The 17558-nt window shown below is 35.3% G+C and overlaps 2 protein-coding genes across 3 annotated transcripts; one reads left to right on the top strand and one right to left on the bottom strand.

Annotated features, from left to right (window-relative positions):
• The first annotated feature begins 370 nt into the window (after window positions 1-370).
• Window positions 371-4898, top strand: LOC132602951 (uncharacterized). Its single transcript, XM_060315780.1, has 4 exons — window positions 371-1047; window positions 2322-2392; window positions 3084-3582; window positions 4360-4898. The coding sequence occupies exons 1-4, from the start codon at window positions 931-933 to the stop codon at window positions 4552-4554; spliced, it is 882 nt and encodes a 293-aa protein (XP_060171763.1). The 5' UTR covers window positions 371-930; the 3' UTR covers window positions 4555-4898.
• Window positions 4899-5642: 744 nt separating this feature from the next.
• LOC132602950 (uncharacterized) lies at window positions 5643-17269 on the bottom strand. Of its 2 annotated transcripts, none has more exons than XM_060315778.1 (3): window positions 16996-17269; window positions 12890-13437; window positions 5643-6583 (listed from the first exon to the last, which is right to left on the bottom strand). In XM_060315778.1, the coding sequence occupies exons 1-3, from the start codon at window positions 17102-17104 to the stop codon at window positions 5789-5791; spliced, it is 1452 nt and encodes a 483-aa protein (XP_060171761.1). In that variant the 5' UTR covers window positions 17105-17269; the 3' UTR covers window positions 5643-5788. The 2 variants fall into 2 exon arrangements, with proteins under 2 accessions (XP_060171761.1, XP_060171762.1); XM_060315779.1 differs by having other exon boundaries at window positions 12890-13431; window positions 16996-17266.
• Window positions 17270-17558: the final 289 nt, after the last annotated feature.

Here is a 17558-nt window from a genome sequence, read left to right as displayed (position 1 = left end):
TCTCTCTCAAGGGAAAAAACACCCACCCACCCCACCCCAACAAAAAGTCCACCTCACAAATTACTTCTTTTCCTTAACATCATCTACATGACTGCTACACCTACACCTACACCTACATACATGTAATACTATGCCTCATAAAGCCAAAGAAATATAGAGAAAGAAGATGATTCAAGAAACAAGAAATTCCACCCCCACTCCCACCCCCAACAAAAAGTCCACCTCACAAATTTCCTTTTTTTCCAACATCTACATGACTACTACATCTTACAGAAAGCCAAAAAGAAATGAGAGAAGATGATTCAAGAAACAGGAAATTCCACCCCTAGCCCCTATAACCCCCCCCCCCCCCCCACACACACATACAAAATCAAGAAGAGTCCACACCATCAGTACTCTCTCTAATGGCCCAACTGGACCAAAACCAAAAGACCTGTCTTCAAAGTCCTCTAAAGCAAAAGACACAAATTTTGCCACAAATACCCTTTCTGCTATAACCCCCCAAATAAATTACTCCATCTTCATCACTGTCTTAAAAGAACAACAAACAAGAAACACAATGTTATTGGCTATGTACTATATTACTGTTTTTTCTTTTTTCTTTTTTCTTGTTTACCGGTTTATGTGGATTTGTCTTGGTCAGAATTCCTTTTTTCTTCAGACAGCAACTTTCCTACCACAACACACTCTCTATCTCTTCTCCACCCCACCCCCCTTTACCCCCCACCCCCCCTTATTACCCTATTTGTATTGTATTATTATTGTTGTATTGTTCTTATCTTTTTCTTTCACACGTCTCCTTTTCTCTTCTATTTTTATCTTTTTCTCTCTTTTGCAACCATACCCTTTTCTTGGTTTTGTCTATTTATGCTCCAAGATTGGATCTTTTTTGTGATTTAAGGATTTGTTTTGTTTGTGATTTGATTTGATATGTCTAAGAAGATGAAAAGGGTTGCTTTGGAATCATCACCTTATGTTGTGTTTGAAGATAATAAGGCTAGATTGAAGCATCAGACTCTATTCCAGGACTTCCAAGAACTCCATAGGGTAATAAAAAATCTGTTTTTTTGGGTTGTTTTGGCCTATAGTTTTGAAGATCTATGTTTCTATTTGATAGTTTTTTGTTGTTGTGTGTTTTTGGGGGGGTTTTGTGTAGAATAGGTTCTTGATTTGTTGTCTTTGTTGTTTAGGAACTGTTCTTGGTTTTGATTTGTTTCCTTTGATGATTCTTGGGTTTTTAGCTGTTACCCTTTTCAGTTAACAACTATTGGGGCTTTTCTACATCGAAGGGTGTGGCCTAGTAGTCAATCAAGTAGGTTGATAATTATGAGGGCTCGGGTTCAAATCCCGAATCCTAGCTTTTACTATCTGTCCCAGCCTTGGTGGACAGAGACTGGTCGGTACCTGTGGTGGTGGTGGGGGTAGCAAGAACCCGTTGAATTAGTAGAGGTGTGCGTAAGTTGGCTCAGACGCCATAGTTATAAAAAAAATAAAAAAATTATTGGGGGCTTTCCCGGGATTTGTTTATTCAACAGTTGTTCTATGTTTGTTCTTGTGTTCTAAGTTTTATATGATTGAATTGGAGGACTTTTGTTTCTCTAATATTGTGTCAGTTTAGAGTTGAGAACACTCTCAACTGCATTCCCTTTGAGAATTTTAAAGCTACTTGATAATAGCGAGTGTTAGTAATAGAGCACAATGGAATGAAAAGATCCATATATAGATGATAATTGGTATCTACTAGTTGAGAATAAGTTTTAGAATTGTGTTAGTGGGAGGTAGCAAGTACCCGTGAAATTTGTTGAGTTAGATGGTACTTGTGTTGGCAGGGGATAGCAAGTACCCCGAGGAATTAGTTGAGGTGCGCGTAAGCTGCCCAGATACCATGGCTTGAAAAAAAACAAGTGGGGTTTTCCCTGGATTTGTTTATTCAGCAGTTGTATTATGTTGGTTCTTGTGTTTTCCTTGTTTTTCTGAGTGAATTGTGTTTGAATTTCAGGAACTTTGTGTTGTCTAACTTTGTGCCAATTTAGAGTTGAGACCATTTTCAATTGCTTGCCCTTTGAGATTAAAATTACTTGATGTTTATTGCTATATATTTGTGATTTAGTGAGTGTTTAGGATGTGTTTTCTGGTTTATATTTTGAAAAAGGTAACTTTCTTTTAAACAAATTTTAGTATGTGTTCCATCAGAACCATACTATAGTTCAGTTTACAATACAAAGGAACTTTGTTTAAATCTGCTATATTGAGTTGCATAAGAAAACGTGGTTTTGAATATTCAGTTAATTTACGTGTAACTTATTTATTATTATTTACAGGAAACTAGTGACATGAGGAACAAATTGGAGGATGCAAAAATGAGGAAACAAAGATTACTTGCTGAAGTTCAGTAAGTTTTTGTTGTCATTGACTTCTTGTTGTTTTTCTTTTTCTGAGTTTTGTTTAATCTGTCGTATTTCCGTTGTGGAGTGTAGATTCTAATAAAAGATCGTCTGAGGTCGACTTAGTCTTGGACTTTTGAGTCTAAATTGTATACCATGTGTTGCTATTTCTCAACATTGCATGATTATTTAACCATGACTCAATTGCTGTTTACGTGCATCTGTTGATGCCAGAGGCATAGATATACATGTAAAATTACTATAATGTTAATAAATACTCCCTCCGTCCCAATTTATGTGACATTCTTTCCATTTTAGTCGGTCCCAAGAAGAATGACATCTTTCTATATTTAGCAACAATTTAACTTCAAACTTCCCATGTACCCTTAATGAGATAACTTATAGCCACACAAATATCTATGACTTATTTTAGACCGCGAGTTTCAACAGTCTTCCTTTCATTCTTAAACTACGTGCCTAGTCAAACACCTTCACATAAATTGGGACGGAGGGCGTATTAAATTTTAAGCCCATAATTTCGAAAGTGCAGTTGATTCAATGGTAGGAATCTCTAAGGTTGAAATTGTCAAGTTTAAATCCTTGATTCGCCTCTGGCAGATGCTATTAATGGTTTTCAAAATACTTGCAGAATTTTCTTTTTTTCTTACTCTAAATGCTTTCCACTTAATATATTTGCAGTTTCTTGCGGCGAAGGCACAAGTACCTATTGCAGATGAAGTCATCAAGTCATCCAGAACAGCAAGTATACACAGCACTGCCGAACTCAGAGTTTAATTTTAAGAACGGAATGAAAGATCGATTTCTTAGCAAAAAAGAAGCTAAGCAACACAAACTTCCCCCTCTTCCTGGACCGAAACAAAAAGTGAGGATTCAACTTGCAAAGGGAGCTTCTTCGCTGAAGACGCCTCCTAATATTCTAGTGAATCATAAGCAGGCATTGCATATTGGGAAAGATGCTGTTTCGCGTAGTACAGTTTCAAGTTTGAAGCATAAATCAAGAGTATATAGTGGGAAGGAAGTGTTTGATTTGAATCAGAATGATAGGTCATTCACCGGGAACGGTTTGGTTTCGAGGAGCACCACACCTGTCTTTGATTTGAATCAGGAAACTAGTCATGGCGGGAAAGATGTTGTATCGCCTAGTCGAGCTCCGGTCATTGATTTGAATGAAATCTCGGTAAGTATCTAAACAAGAAATCATCCCAAGTTTGAACTTGTGGGTTTATATATGCTATGACTGTATGGCATTTCTATGGCCATAAGAGGAGAAAATAACATAAATGGTCCCTTATGTTTGAGGGTAAGTTCAAAATAGTCCTTTAAGTATGCACTTGACAACTTCGTTTAAGTTTCCTGAAAGTTAACACTTGGTCTTCGTCAAATATTTACTGAACTTTTATCCGTTATATTTGACAGAATTATTAAAAAAAGGAAATTAGAGGGAACTCACAGTTAGAGGTACAACTTTTGTAGTTTCTCTATTTTTAATTTAACTTTTAGAATCTCTGTGCAGCTTTTTGAGGTGTGATTTATGCTATTTTTTAAATATCTTTATAGTGTCTAGTGTAATTTTTTGTGTTGAATATTTTAGGATTTTAGGGGACTTTCTTGGTGTTTATAGTTAGAATCTTTTTTCCATTTTTCCGTCTAATCTAACCAACAGAATTCCATAAGTATTTACAGAGACTAAAATTTTTTAACTTTTGATAAAGGACCAAAATTGTTAAGTGCATACTTAAAGGGACTATTTTGAATAAATCATCAAACATAAGGGACCATTTTTGTCGTTTTCTCGTTTGAAATTAGTGAGTTTCAAAGTATTAGAAATGCGTCATTCTTTTGGGACTCTTTAGAAAGTAAAGAGTTGTTGTATAAAGTGGATCAGAGGGGAGTACGTGCTATTACATTTTGTGAGTAATACGTTTAACTCTTATCTTTGACATCTAATTTGCAGATAGGGGAAGAGGAACCCCAAGCAAATCTTGAACCATTGAACTTTGAGGAGCCAAAGAGAGGATTAGTTCAAAATATGAACGATGATCAGCACAGAGACTTGAAGTTATCGATATGCAGAAATGTGGGAGAAGGAACTTCTCGTGTTGAGAAGCGGAAAATATCGTGGCAAGACCCTGTCGCTTTGAGGGTTTGATCCATCCTTCATGTTTTCAGTAAATACTACGGAGTACTTATAACTATTGATCTAGGGCGAGCGTTATTGAAGTTGTAGCTTATCCAGAGAGGTCTCCACTGACCCTCGTGGATTTCTCGGTTATAAAGAAATTTACCAATAGAGGTCCTTTTTTCTTCTCAATATGTAGGTGTGTGTCTTACTTTTTTTGAATAAAGAAGACTTAAATATATTTAGTGATAATGATACAGATGCTATATTGATTGGCAGTGACGAAAATATAGTCAGCATAATTGGTTCCTCTACATCAAGTACCATATATTTTCTGTAGTAAATGAGAAAAACCCTTTATTTGTTGATTTCTACATTGAATTGAGCTGGGCTTAAATGGTGCGATATGAACGGTGATCCTGACTTGTTTGGAATTGATACAATGCTCTTGTATGAATTGCAATTTTATCAGCAATGAAGTGCTAACTTGTATAAATTTAACATGGTGATGTGATTACGAAGGAGAAAAATCTAGTCTATGATGAAGTTTGGTCCGCAGAATTGAATGAAACAAGTGAAAAATAGAAAAGATTGGACTCAAAATGCACCATCTCAATAGACTATTTATTTTCCCTTTTATCCTTTATGGTTTATTCCTTTTTGCCATTGAGAAAGGAGCTAGAAATGGTGGGATGGCAAAGAAAAATGAACACCTACTTGGAGAGTTTACTGGCAATGCCAATCCTTGATGGAACTTACAATTTTTCACTCAACATTTACAACAAATCATATCTGCCAATGTTTTGCCAAGAAAGACAATCTTCCATGAAACTACATTAATTTCTTGGTTACCCTCTTGGATTCTACTTCCAAACGGTCCAAAAAGTCCCAACCGAAAAGGTTAAAAACTAATGAAAGAGTAATCGAAAACTAGGATCAAACTTTTGTTCAAGGAAATGAAAATTTAAAAAGCAAGGGGTCAAGGCCAATGCACCACGCATTATGCACTACGCCGCACACAATGACATGCCATTTGATTTTACCATCAATATTTTGCAACCAAACACCATTTTCAAAAAGCTTTTCAATTTTACAAAAACTGAAAAACACCACTGGAATGAAATAAACAGAGTTAGATTAGTTAAAGAGTTCAAATCACAACTGGTAGACAAGTTAAGCGTTCACAATTCCCTTCCCCTCCAACCCCAAAATCATCTCTACATCTTAACATAAATAAATATGATAATCCCGAAAAAGGCTGAACTCAGATATCGTCAGTGGTGAACACTTCTTCGTGTTCTTCGGGGTTAATATTATCAACAGTCGCACCCACATCATCCATCACTTCAGTTTCTTCGACATCTTTTATTGCTTCATTAACAGTTTGAGTGCTGTCAACCTTGGCGGTTGCTTCTTCGACATCTTTTACTGCTTCATTAACAGTCTGAGTGCTGTCAACCTTAGCGGCTGAAGTAGCAACGCTGCTGCCATTGAGCTCCTGGAGGCGAGCCATATGCTTCTTTCCAGTCCTATGTGCCTCCATCGATACCTCTGACAAAGCCCCTATTTTACATGTAGCACACCAAAATTTGTACTTTTTCTTCTTACTAGTCTTCGCCTTTTTTTGGGCCGCATTGGCACTTTTCTTCAAGCCATCATCCTTTGCATTTTCTTTATCCGAAATTACCAGAGATGATCCTTCCCCAGATTTATTATCAGGCACCAATTCAAATTTTGGTTTTACCACTTGCTCCATGTTCAGATTTTCGTTAGCTTCCAAAAGGTTGATAGTTTTAGGTTTCTTTGGGCAAAGACCAATATTATAGTTCTTCCCATTCCTCTGTGCTCGCAAACCAGCTTCCTTGGACTTGTGTTTCTTTCCTTGGAGGTGATCATTTAGACCACGTTCACTTGTCGCGCTTACTTGGCAAAGTGCACAACTCCAGTCCTCTTTACAATTTTTCTTTGGAACACTGCATGATGGGGTCTTGCTGGCAACCTCCCCTGGTGGTGTGACAGCTTTCCGTTTTGCTCCGGAGAGACTTGTGTTAGGCTTAGCCTGCAACCAAATGCTCAAAAAAAGTTCGTGAACAAGCACTGTTTGAAAATTCAACAATCAACACCCAGATTAGAGGTGAATGGAACTGAAAGCTTATTAATGATTAATTTCATAAAAATCTAGATAACTGATGAGAGGCGAGCAACTCGCTCATACTACACCAAATACAAAGTGTCATTCTGCAGGCACTTAGTGCCAGATTTCACACACATAACGGATATCAGTATAGTGTAAATGTTTGGAACTACTCTTTGTTTTTTGGAGAGAAAAATCATTTTATTTAATATTGCACCAAGCCACGGTCAGTACACAACACAGAGAGAATATCAAACTACCAGAAAACTCTGCCTATACCAATATGCACCTGCTTTACCTAGAGATACAAAGTGAGAAACCTAACATACCTTCTCCCATAAGGTTGTTCACCTATCCCCCTTTGTCACTCTCTATCCTCAGGCCCATTTAATACGCAGATTCCCCTTCTTGTACAAAGTTCTCCGCCTTGTTAATCAATGTAAAGTATTGGTCTCCCAATCGCCAGCCTTAACCTCCTCACAACTACCCACATTCAATCCTACAGCAAAACTCAGCTTCTCTACAGTAGAATATCAGCTGCATGCATACTTGACCTTATTAAAAGAAAAAAGAACATTAGCTGCATGCAGATAATTTACTTGATCTTTCTTTACACTACCAACTTTGCCTATATCCTTATTCTCTCGTCCTAGTTTATTGGAGATGCCGATCTCCTCAGGTCCACTGAATTTCTGCATCTCTATTAAGGTTTCGTAGCAATAAATAATTTTTGTTCTCCTCGCTAACCCCTCTATCCTCCTAATTTCTTTCTATTCTGATAAGCAGGATAAGGCCTCATTCTTTTTCTTTAATGACAGGGATAAGGTTATTCTCATAGCCAGAGGTCGAAATGCCACGAGATTTAATGAACTTGTTTGAGTTTTTAGAGAGCCCGTAACTAATAGCCATCCTTAGTTTGCTCTATATCTCTTCTTAACACCTCCTTATTAATCTCCTTCACAGTAACTAATAGCCATCCTCAGTTTGCTCTATATCTCTTCTTAACACCTCCTTATTAATCTCCTTCACAGTACACTTGGTAGACAATACACTATCTTCCTTCTCTATATTTAGGGGTCTGACAACTTGCTTTGTTGAGATTGGTAATTTTTAACAATGGTGGTGACCAGGCCGCTTGCAAGCACCTTGACTATACCGGATATACCCTGCTACCTCCACCAACATAGCTACAGAAAGGATTTGCCCAAGGCTTAGGCAGATGGGACCTTCCACTAGGATTTGAACCCTACACTTCATAGTTCTCCTCCCACTAGGCCACATCCTAAGGTGCTTGAGTAAGGTATAACTTCCGACCCTGAAGTAAGCTACCTTCTCTCTTTTAGTGTCACTTCACGCCAACCAATTGCTGGAACTTAATCATAGAATTCCATACTCAGCCTGGAATCAATGTCCTGCTTTGCACCCTCAAACAAAGCCCCAATTCCAACTCAACACCTTTGTTCCCACTTTGTCTGGTGTATTCTCTAACAGTCAAAGGACCCTACTGCGATAAAATGCAAATTCGCTGTCTCGGAAGCTTGGGGACCTCTGAGCTTTATTCTTGTTCTCGAGTTAAGATTCAACAATTGCTTTTTAGCTTTCCTTTTTCCTTCATCCCACCTTACTTAGTTCCTTGCCATCCTCAGAATATGTAACATAGTTTTTACGATCAAAATTGAGATCATGATTCCCAAAATGAGATTTCTTGGTATTATTCCAAAACTAAGCAGATTGCATCTGAAGAGTCGCATTCATCAGTTAACTAATACTCCCTCCGTCCCAATTTATGGGGCACCGTTTGACTTGGCACAAAGTTTAAGAAAAAAAGGATTGAAATTTGTGGTCTAAAACAGATATTAGATACTTGTGTGGCTATAAAACATTTCATTAAAGATAAAAGGAGAATTTTAAAGTTAAAATGTTTCTAATTATAGAAAGGTGACATTCTTTTTAGTACATACTAAAAAGGAAAGTGTGTCACATAAATTGGGACAAAGAGAGTAATAAATAATGATAGATGGTTGAAACAGTTATCCGTGAGTAATCTAAAATCACAATCGGAACACAAATTTTATAGTTAAATCATAATTTGAAGTACGATTCAAAGGAGAATTGTTTAAAGTACAACAACTATTACTGTTACGCTCCAATCCTCATTGATCATGTTACTCCAATATTATACAAAATAGAATAAAAGTAGAGAAAAAAAATATTTAAAAAAGTACTAGAAGTTCTTTATAAAATATTGGGACATTTGCCTAGTTAAAGTCATGTTAGTAATTTTACTTTATGTCCTATATTAAAGCAACAGATACTTGGTTAAAGTGTATTTAAAAAAAAAAAAAAACCTCGAAGCTTTTATTATGATTTGTCGAATACGTAATCAAAACTAGGCAAATATATTCTTACCAGTATGTTGCCTCCAATAAAAAAATTGTACTTAGACGTGTGAGTTGCAAATAATTTGACTTGTTTAAAAAGGTATAGTTCTACCAAATACTAATCATTCTAATAGGCCCGGAGTTCAAGAACCACATTTTGGTCTAGCCTTCACTAGTTTAGCACAAATCCAGTAAAATGACCATACCTTAATGCAGTAGTTATCTGAATCGAGGTACCGCTTGATTTATTAGAAACTAGACTTCATAAGCTACAATGTCTTAAATTTTAAGCCAACTCATTCAATAAAACTGTACTAATCCAAAGTGAGATTAAAAAATATGTTTAGAGATCACATTTTGCTATAAGCCTCGCCAATGACTTATCTAGTACAGATTAAATGCATTTTAACTCTAAACCTAGACACTCAAAGTAGCTGCTAAGAATCAAATGCACCATCTATCACTCTTGGACTAACCCTAGAAAATAAATTATCAGTGGAGATCCAAAGCACCATCTCGTAACCCCACCCCTAGACAATCGCTCATCTACTAGATTGAATCTGTCATCCTAAACCCAGCCATTAACATATCACTAGAGATAAGGAAAGCTAGCAGATGAGCATGCTTACCTGGAATTCCAAGGGCAGCTTGGTCATTACGATTAAAGTGGAATAATATGATTGGCCTAAAATGAATCTTAACTACTTTGCAAACTTTTGAGTGTCTTGACTATATTAACCTTTGCTTTTGTCATCATGCATCAGCCTAACACTTTTTGATGTCTAAATTTTGCCCCTACTTTATTCTTTTATTGCATAGTTGTCTGCATGTGTTTTGTTAAATGTTAGATGACAAACTCTATTCCAAAGAGCAATAGAAGTGATGTCAGCACATGATGGTAAGATCAAATGTTTATTCTCTTTCCTTTTATTCTTTATTTTCAATTCCTAATTTAGAATAGGACAATGCTAAATGGGCAGAAAAAGTAAAATGTCCCTTAACCGCCAGAAATGTTTAGTTAAGTCCCTACATGTCTCTCAAGAAAATAATAATTCCTCCTAAATACGTTGAGGAGATTTTGCATTGATCGACAAAAATCATTCAGACCTTTCCTTAACTTTAATTAAATATTAGTAAAATCCCCTATACAAGTTATACCTCTGTATAACTAAGTAGACATGCTATGTGTCCAAAAAGTTTCCACATTTACCTTTAATTGAAATAGAGAAGCTAGGGCTCTTCCTCACACAAACTCTCTAACGCCTTAAATCAATTGTGTTAAAAATCAAGAACTTAAAAATTGAACCACAACCAAGATAACCGAGATGATCATATTAGGAATCGTCAACCCTAGAGACTCGTATAACGCATTCCTAATATGATTATCTCGGTTATCTTGGTTGTGGTTCAGTTTCTAAGTATGAACACAAACCTTGTTTTTAGCACAATAGATTTAAGGCGGTAGAGAGTTTGTGTGAGGAAGAGCTCTAGCTTCTCTATTTACATGAAATGTCAACCGTATGCAAAAATGGAGGAAACCCTTTATACACGTATGTTTACTTAGTTCATACGGAGGTATAATACGAATAGGGGATTTAATATGATTTTACAAATTTTTAATTGAAGAATTAAGTAAAGATCGGATGGATTTTCGTCGATCAATGCAAAACCTCCTAAGCGTATTTAGGAAGAATTATTCTTATTTTCTTGAGAGACGAATAGGGACTTAACTAAATATTTTTGGTTGTTAAGGGCATAAGGGGCATTTTACTTTTTCTACTGATTTAGCATTGTCTTATTCTAAATTGGAAATTCAAATCGAAAATAAAGAATAAAAGGAAAGAGAATAAACATTTGATCTTACTATCATGTGCTGACTTATCTGACTTTTTTTATGCTTTTATGCTTTTCTTGAGCCGATGGTCTTTTGGAAACAGCCATCCTACCTTGGTAGGAGTAAGGTCTGCGTACACTCTACCCTCCCCAGACCCCACGATGTGGGATTTCACTGGGTGTTGTTGTTGTTGTTGTTGTATCATGTGCTGACATCACTTTTGTTGCTTTTTAGAATAGAGTTTGTTGTCCTCTAACGTTTCAATATTTACCAAAACACATACATGCAACTACGCAATAAGAGAATAAAACAGGGGCAACAAAGAAACATCAAAAAGTGATAAAGGCTGATGCATGATGACGAAAGCAAAGGATAATTTAGTCAAGACATTCAAAAGTTTTCAAAACAACTAAGATTCTTTTTTGGCCATTCATACAAATCATATTAATCAAAATGACCAAGTTGCCCTAGAAAAAATATTGTGCTTCAATTTCTAGTGGATCATTTATTGGCAAGAATCAGAACAAATTATGATCTATGAACAAATATTTTTATCTCACTCTGGAGTAAAATAGATGAGTTGGGCCTTAAAATTTGGTTGAATAGTATCTGTCAAAGGCTAGCTTCCAATAAATCAAACGGCTCACCCCTTGGCTCACCCCTTTGCTCTCTGAACACATTTTTTGACTCACATCTGAATTAATAGGATGATTTGGGCATATCCGGCAGAACTATTTCTTAAGACTAACTTCAAGCAAAGCAAACAGTCGCAATTAGGACATGCTCACCTCAAGATATGATCATTTTACTAAAAGCAAAACTGGTGGAGAAGTCATACTTCAAAATTACGATTTAACAATTCAAATTATAATCCAAAAAATGCAACTTTAGTGAGATAAGCAGAACGCTTGTCTCAACCATTTGATATCGTTTATTGTTATTAAATAAAGAAAGAGCAATAACAAGCAAAACAAAACTCATCTTGCGAATTATTCCCCAATTTTGATCAGTTCAGCCAAAAACTATATGGAACAACCCTACTAATAAGGTGCAGAAAACAGATTCAATCAACAGCTCATATTGTGGTCTCATTAACTGCCATGATCACACTGCAATATCTACCTCGCTTCTCCTACTTTAGTAACCTTGGTAGTTATCAAAAGGCCTAGGCCTTCCACATTGACGTAAAAAGTTAAAAGAAACATTTGTACTTAAAACTAATTACAGATATAAGCAAAGGCATCCATTGTGCAATTATTTTAACACTATCAGGTGAAATAGAGTCGATCTACTTCCTAATTCTTCCTGCTAGATGAATTGACATGTTTGAGACATACCAAGGGTCCAGTTAAAACTCTACAGCTCAATTAAGGAGAAGCAGGCAAGAAAAAGGGAAACATAAGGACACACATACAGATGTACCAAAAGACAATGAAAGAAAGGACATAAGTCATTGCGTTGCAAGTATATGAATGCAGTCCTACGATTAGCTGCAATCGGTAGGATATGCATTGGAGCGGAGACCCTTTTGTTAGTTAAAAACCAGTATAAAGCATAAAGATGGATTTAACAATCAAAAAAGCACAAAGATGAATTTATGCATTGATTGAATTTAGCAATAAATTTTGAATTGAATACAGAAAAAACAATGCTATCAAATAAGTGTGACCCAGTGATATCAAAACTATGCAGAAGAGAACCTTTTTCACAGCTTTGACAAATTTAAATATAGCATCTGAATTCATCAGCACACAGCACTTCAATTCACATTTTATGAATGTCCAAGATTACGTTTCATCTCAAGTGAAATAGCATACAAGTTACAAGCCGCACAAGAAAGCAGGAAAGATATTGCATGCTGAAACTAGATTCCAGGTGGAGTAATTCCCCCAAACAGATTCCACACATCCAATAACACAAGGCAATAGATCAGAAAAATCACGCAGAGTCTCAAATTCAGGAATGCAAGTTGGAATACAGACATATGCAGGATGAACAAGAAGAACAAAAACTGACCAGCAAGATGATCTTGTCAGTCTCTTTGCTAGGCTCCAAAGAGGGCTGCAATTCAGAAATCACTGGCTCCGCACTATAGGATACAGGCTTCAAAGCAGACATTTTTGGTTCCACACTACGCTGATGAAAGGGAATCTCTGAAATCCGCTCCTCAAATGGTACTATATTTGATCTCCCAATCTCATTTCTTGCACCAAATCCAGAGACTGATATTCCCCTTCCCATCCTGTCCTCGAGTGACCTTGCAATTCTTTCCTCTATGGACCTTACATCACTCTGTTGCTTCAAGAGAGGAAGTGTGGGAGAAAAACTCATTACAGATGAAGAAAATCCTTCTGCACTCAGCTTTGTTAGTTGTCTTTCCATCATCAGCTCTCTTCTTACTTCAAACTCTAACATGCGTCTTCTCGCAATCTCTTCCGCAATAATCTCCTCTCTAATGCGCTCCTTCTCAACCTCTCTTCTAATTGCCTCATGCATATTGGCGGGTTGGTGTTGGATATGACCAAGCTTGTTTTCAAAATGAGGCGCCACATAGCCAGCTGAAACTTGTGATAAACATCGCAAAGAGCAATAGTTTAGTCTCAAAATAAAAGATACGACCAAAAATTGGACAATGCAGGCACCATTCAGTCAAGAGAAGTCAGGAGGCAATAGAAAAGCCAAACTTAGAAATTTATCTCTTCCAAGTAACTACATTTAATCCACTTCAATTCTGTGTTTGGTTAAATGCAGGCATAGACAGTTCCAAAACATTCAACGAATCAAAATTCGATCTTTCTCTTAAATGAACTTCACAAAGGCTAAGACAAGAATTTTGGCGAATCGTACGACTTAGAAACTAGTAATGAAGAAACAAGATTACAAAACGAAAAAAAGGGTTTGGTGTTAGGAAACACTTTCTGAACAGAATGATTCCTGTCTTTTGAAGATGGCAGACAGTGCTCTTCATAAGATACAACAAGCATTTTACAAGTTAACTAAAAGAAACAGCTTTGACAACAGAACAAAGTTAAGAACATAAAGAATTAATCTTGAAAGGTTAATTTTTTTCAAAAAGTTGCATTCTTTCACACTAGATACATCTTTCTACTAATTAATTGTCCAAAATCAAATTTGCCAAAAATAAGAATTTATTTTTTGATGAAATACTTAGTGATTTATTCCTTCTGTTGCACTTCCAGTGTGGGATTTTCCGAATCCCACACATTTACCAACTTTACTGGAGAAAATATCACCCTCTTTACTCAATCACCATTCACACTTCAATATAACAAACTACACAATAGCAATACAAACACTATTCTCCACCCCCTCAATCAACTACATTCTCATCGGGATTAACCACAATGTCTGCAAATGTACTTCACATAGGCAAACACAAAACACAAACAAAACCAAAACTCCCTTCAAACACTACAGAATTGTCCATTGAACATTCTCTACTTAGTATATACAACAAGAAATTTACCAGTTATCTATAAGCAGATCCTTTGAAAATGGAAAAAAGTTAAGAACTTTAAAAAAATTAATCTTGAAAGGTTTTATTGTTTCAAAAAGTTGTAACCTTTTGTTGATAACCGTGGTGTTTGAACCAGCTTCCGCGCACCTCGACTAATTCCATGTATACTCAAAAAGTTAACGTTTCAAACCATATACTGTCTTTTTACTGTCTTTCTAATAATTAATTGTCCAAAATCAAATTTCCCACAAATAAAAATCTAATTATTGACGAATCACTTCAAGATTTAATCCTTCTATTGCACTTCCAATGAGGGATTTTCTTATACCCACCAGCTTTCCTGGGGGGAAATCACCCTCTATAGTCAACAACTAACTCCCTGCCAAGTCAATTAACTACATGCTCATCGAGATTAACCACAATGTCTCCATAAACTTCAGAGGCAAACACAACATGAATAAAACCCACAATACCTTCTATACCAACACGATAGAATAGTCCATTGGACAGAGAGAGAAAAATCACCCTTTTACTCAATCACTATTGACACTACAATATAACAAGCTACACAATATTAGTAAAACTACTCTCAGCCTCCACAATTAACTACATTCTCATGTAGATTAACCACAATGTCCCCAAAGGTACTTCACAAACTTTTGGCTATAAAACACTACGCTCCACCCCCTCAATTAACTACATTGCTAACACAAAACACAAACAAAATCTAAAATCCCCTCAATTAACAACATTGCCTCCAGATTAACCACAATGTCTCCAAAATTGTACTTCACATAGGCTAACACAACACACAAACAAAACCCCAAAATCCCTTATATCACTAAAGAATCGCCCATTGAACAGAAAAATAATAGTACTAAAAACTTGTGTTTGGCCAATGTTCCAAAAGTACTACAGTGTAAGCTACTTTTTTTCAAGAAACAACTTGTGCTACTACTCAAAAACACTTAGGAGCCGTTTGGACATGATTTCATCTCATGAGATGAAATCATGTGATGAAATCATGAGATGAAATCATGTTTGGACATGTAATTTGGATTTCTTAAGTTGCAATTTTTTTTATAAGCATAAAAACCCCACAAGTTGTGAAAACCATCAAAACTTTCCCAATTCTTATACAATCCTACCAAATGAGTAAATCATAGTTCATAATAAAATTAATACGCTACTGGAAGGCCTTTCTAAAAAATACAACATCAATTGATCAAACTTTAGTTCAATAAAAAGGAAAATTTAACATGAATAGTAATGTAACTACTCTTTAATATAATCCTCCCACATGGTAAACATGATTGGTAATATAATTCACCAACTTGCAGATTAATACTTAATACAAATGATTGGTAAATATATCTACCAACTTATGGGTCTTTTTTTACAAAATATAAATGTATGGGTCAAATTTTACATTTATATTTTTTGAAAGCATGATTTCAAATCTCAAATCATTCCTTTTTTGATGATTTGGGATTTCAAAGATGAAATCACATGTTCCAAAAGCTGATTTCATCTCATGAGATGAAATCGCATGTCCAAACGCCTACTTATTATTTTACCTAAAAGCTTGATCAAACACCTCGACTCTCCAAAATAAGCAATTTTTTTTAAACAAATAAACAATGTTGGCTTCACAAATAACTGCATTGCCTCCACAACTTCACATAGGCTAACATAAAACACAAACAAAAGTAAAAAACCTAAAAATCCCTTCTATCACTATAGAATTGTTCATTGAACCAGAAAAAAAAAAAAAAAAAAAAAAAAGAGCAAAATCCATAGAAAAGTTACCAAAAAAGAACAAATTTTTTAAACCTAAAAGCTTGAACATTCTCTAAAATAAGCAATTTATCCCACAAAAAAAAAAAAAAAACACTTTTTCAAACAGGCTATAATTATAACACTAATCTCCACCCCCTCAATTAACTACATTGCCTCTAGATTAACACACAAAACCTAAAAATCCCTTATACCACTATAAAATTGTCCACTGACCAGAAAAAAATAAAAAGAGAAAATTATAACACCTCAGCTTTCTAAAATAAGCAATTTTTCAAAAAAAAAAAAAAAAAACACTTTTACCCTCCCAAAAGCTTACCCAAACATGGTATAATTATAACACTACTCTCCACCCCCTCAATTAACTACTCCCTCTGTCCCAATTTATGTAATATAATTTGACTCGACACGGAGTTTAAGAAATAAAGTAACAAGCCAAAATATTTGTGTGTTTAAAGTTAAACCGTTGCCAAATAAGAAAATATATCATTCTTGAGCCTGTCTGGATGGGCTTATGCCTGCCTGTAAGCGGTAATAAGTTTGGATAGTCTAATTTTTTTATTTTTTTTTGGGCTTATAAGCCGCTTTAGATAAGATAAGTCAAATGGGCTCAATTATTTTTTTGAGCTTATTTTAAACACAAAATGACTTTAAGCTGGCCAGTCAAGCACTCAAAAAAACTGAAAACAACTTATAAGCCGATCCAAACGGGCTCCTTATTGAGACAGACTAAAAAGAAAAATGTATCACATAAATTAAATCAGAGAGAGTACATTGCCTCTAGATTAAACCCTTATAACACTATGAAATTATCCACTGAACAGAAAAAAAAAAAAAGTAAAAAGACCTCGCATGGCTTGTTGAGTAAAGTAAGTAAGAGTTGAAGATTGATGTTGTGTATAACTCATCGGATGTTGTGTAACAGGTTCATCAACTGATTTATACTTGTAATCCATCAATAAATTCACTTCTAAATCAACCCAAAAAAACAATTTTTTTTTTTTAATTTCACAATGTAGAAACAGAGATTTTTTGGTTAAGAAAAAAAATGGTAGGGTTTTTGTTTACTCCTTGGGGAAGTAGTTTTAAAGAAGTGAGGCGTTAAGAGAAAGAGAAATAAAATAAGTATATTTTAACAAAAAAAAATACTATTTGTAAAACGCCAAAAACTATGAACAACAACTTCAAAATTCTAAAAGAAAGTGAAAAAGTTTTTTATTTCTATGGCCAAACGCCTGCTAAAAGACCGAAAAGAAGAGTTAAACTCCGGGGCTCTCGTTTGGTATGAGAATAAATAATTTCGAATTTAAATTTGAGATGAGTTTGTTTCATGTTTAGTTGAGATGATATCGCAATATAACTAATTACAAGATTAATTATCATGAAATTATAGTGTTATTTTATATTTTT

This window comes from Lycium barbarum, chromosome 7 (genome assembly GCF_019175385.1).
Source record: "Lycium barbarum isolate Lr01 chromosome 7, ASM1917538v2, whole genome shotgun sequence".
Taxonomy (NCBI): Eukaryota; Viridiplantae; Streptophyta; class Magnoliopsida; order Solanales; family Solanaceae; genus Lycium; species Lycium barbarum.
This window is presented reverse-complemented; position numbering and strand designations above follow the sequence as displayed.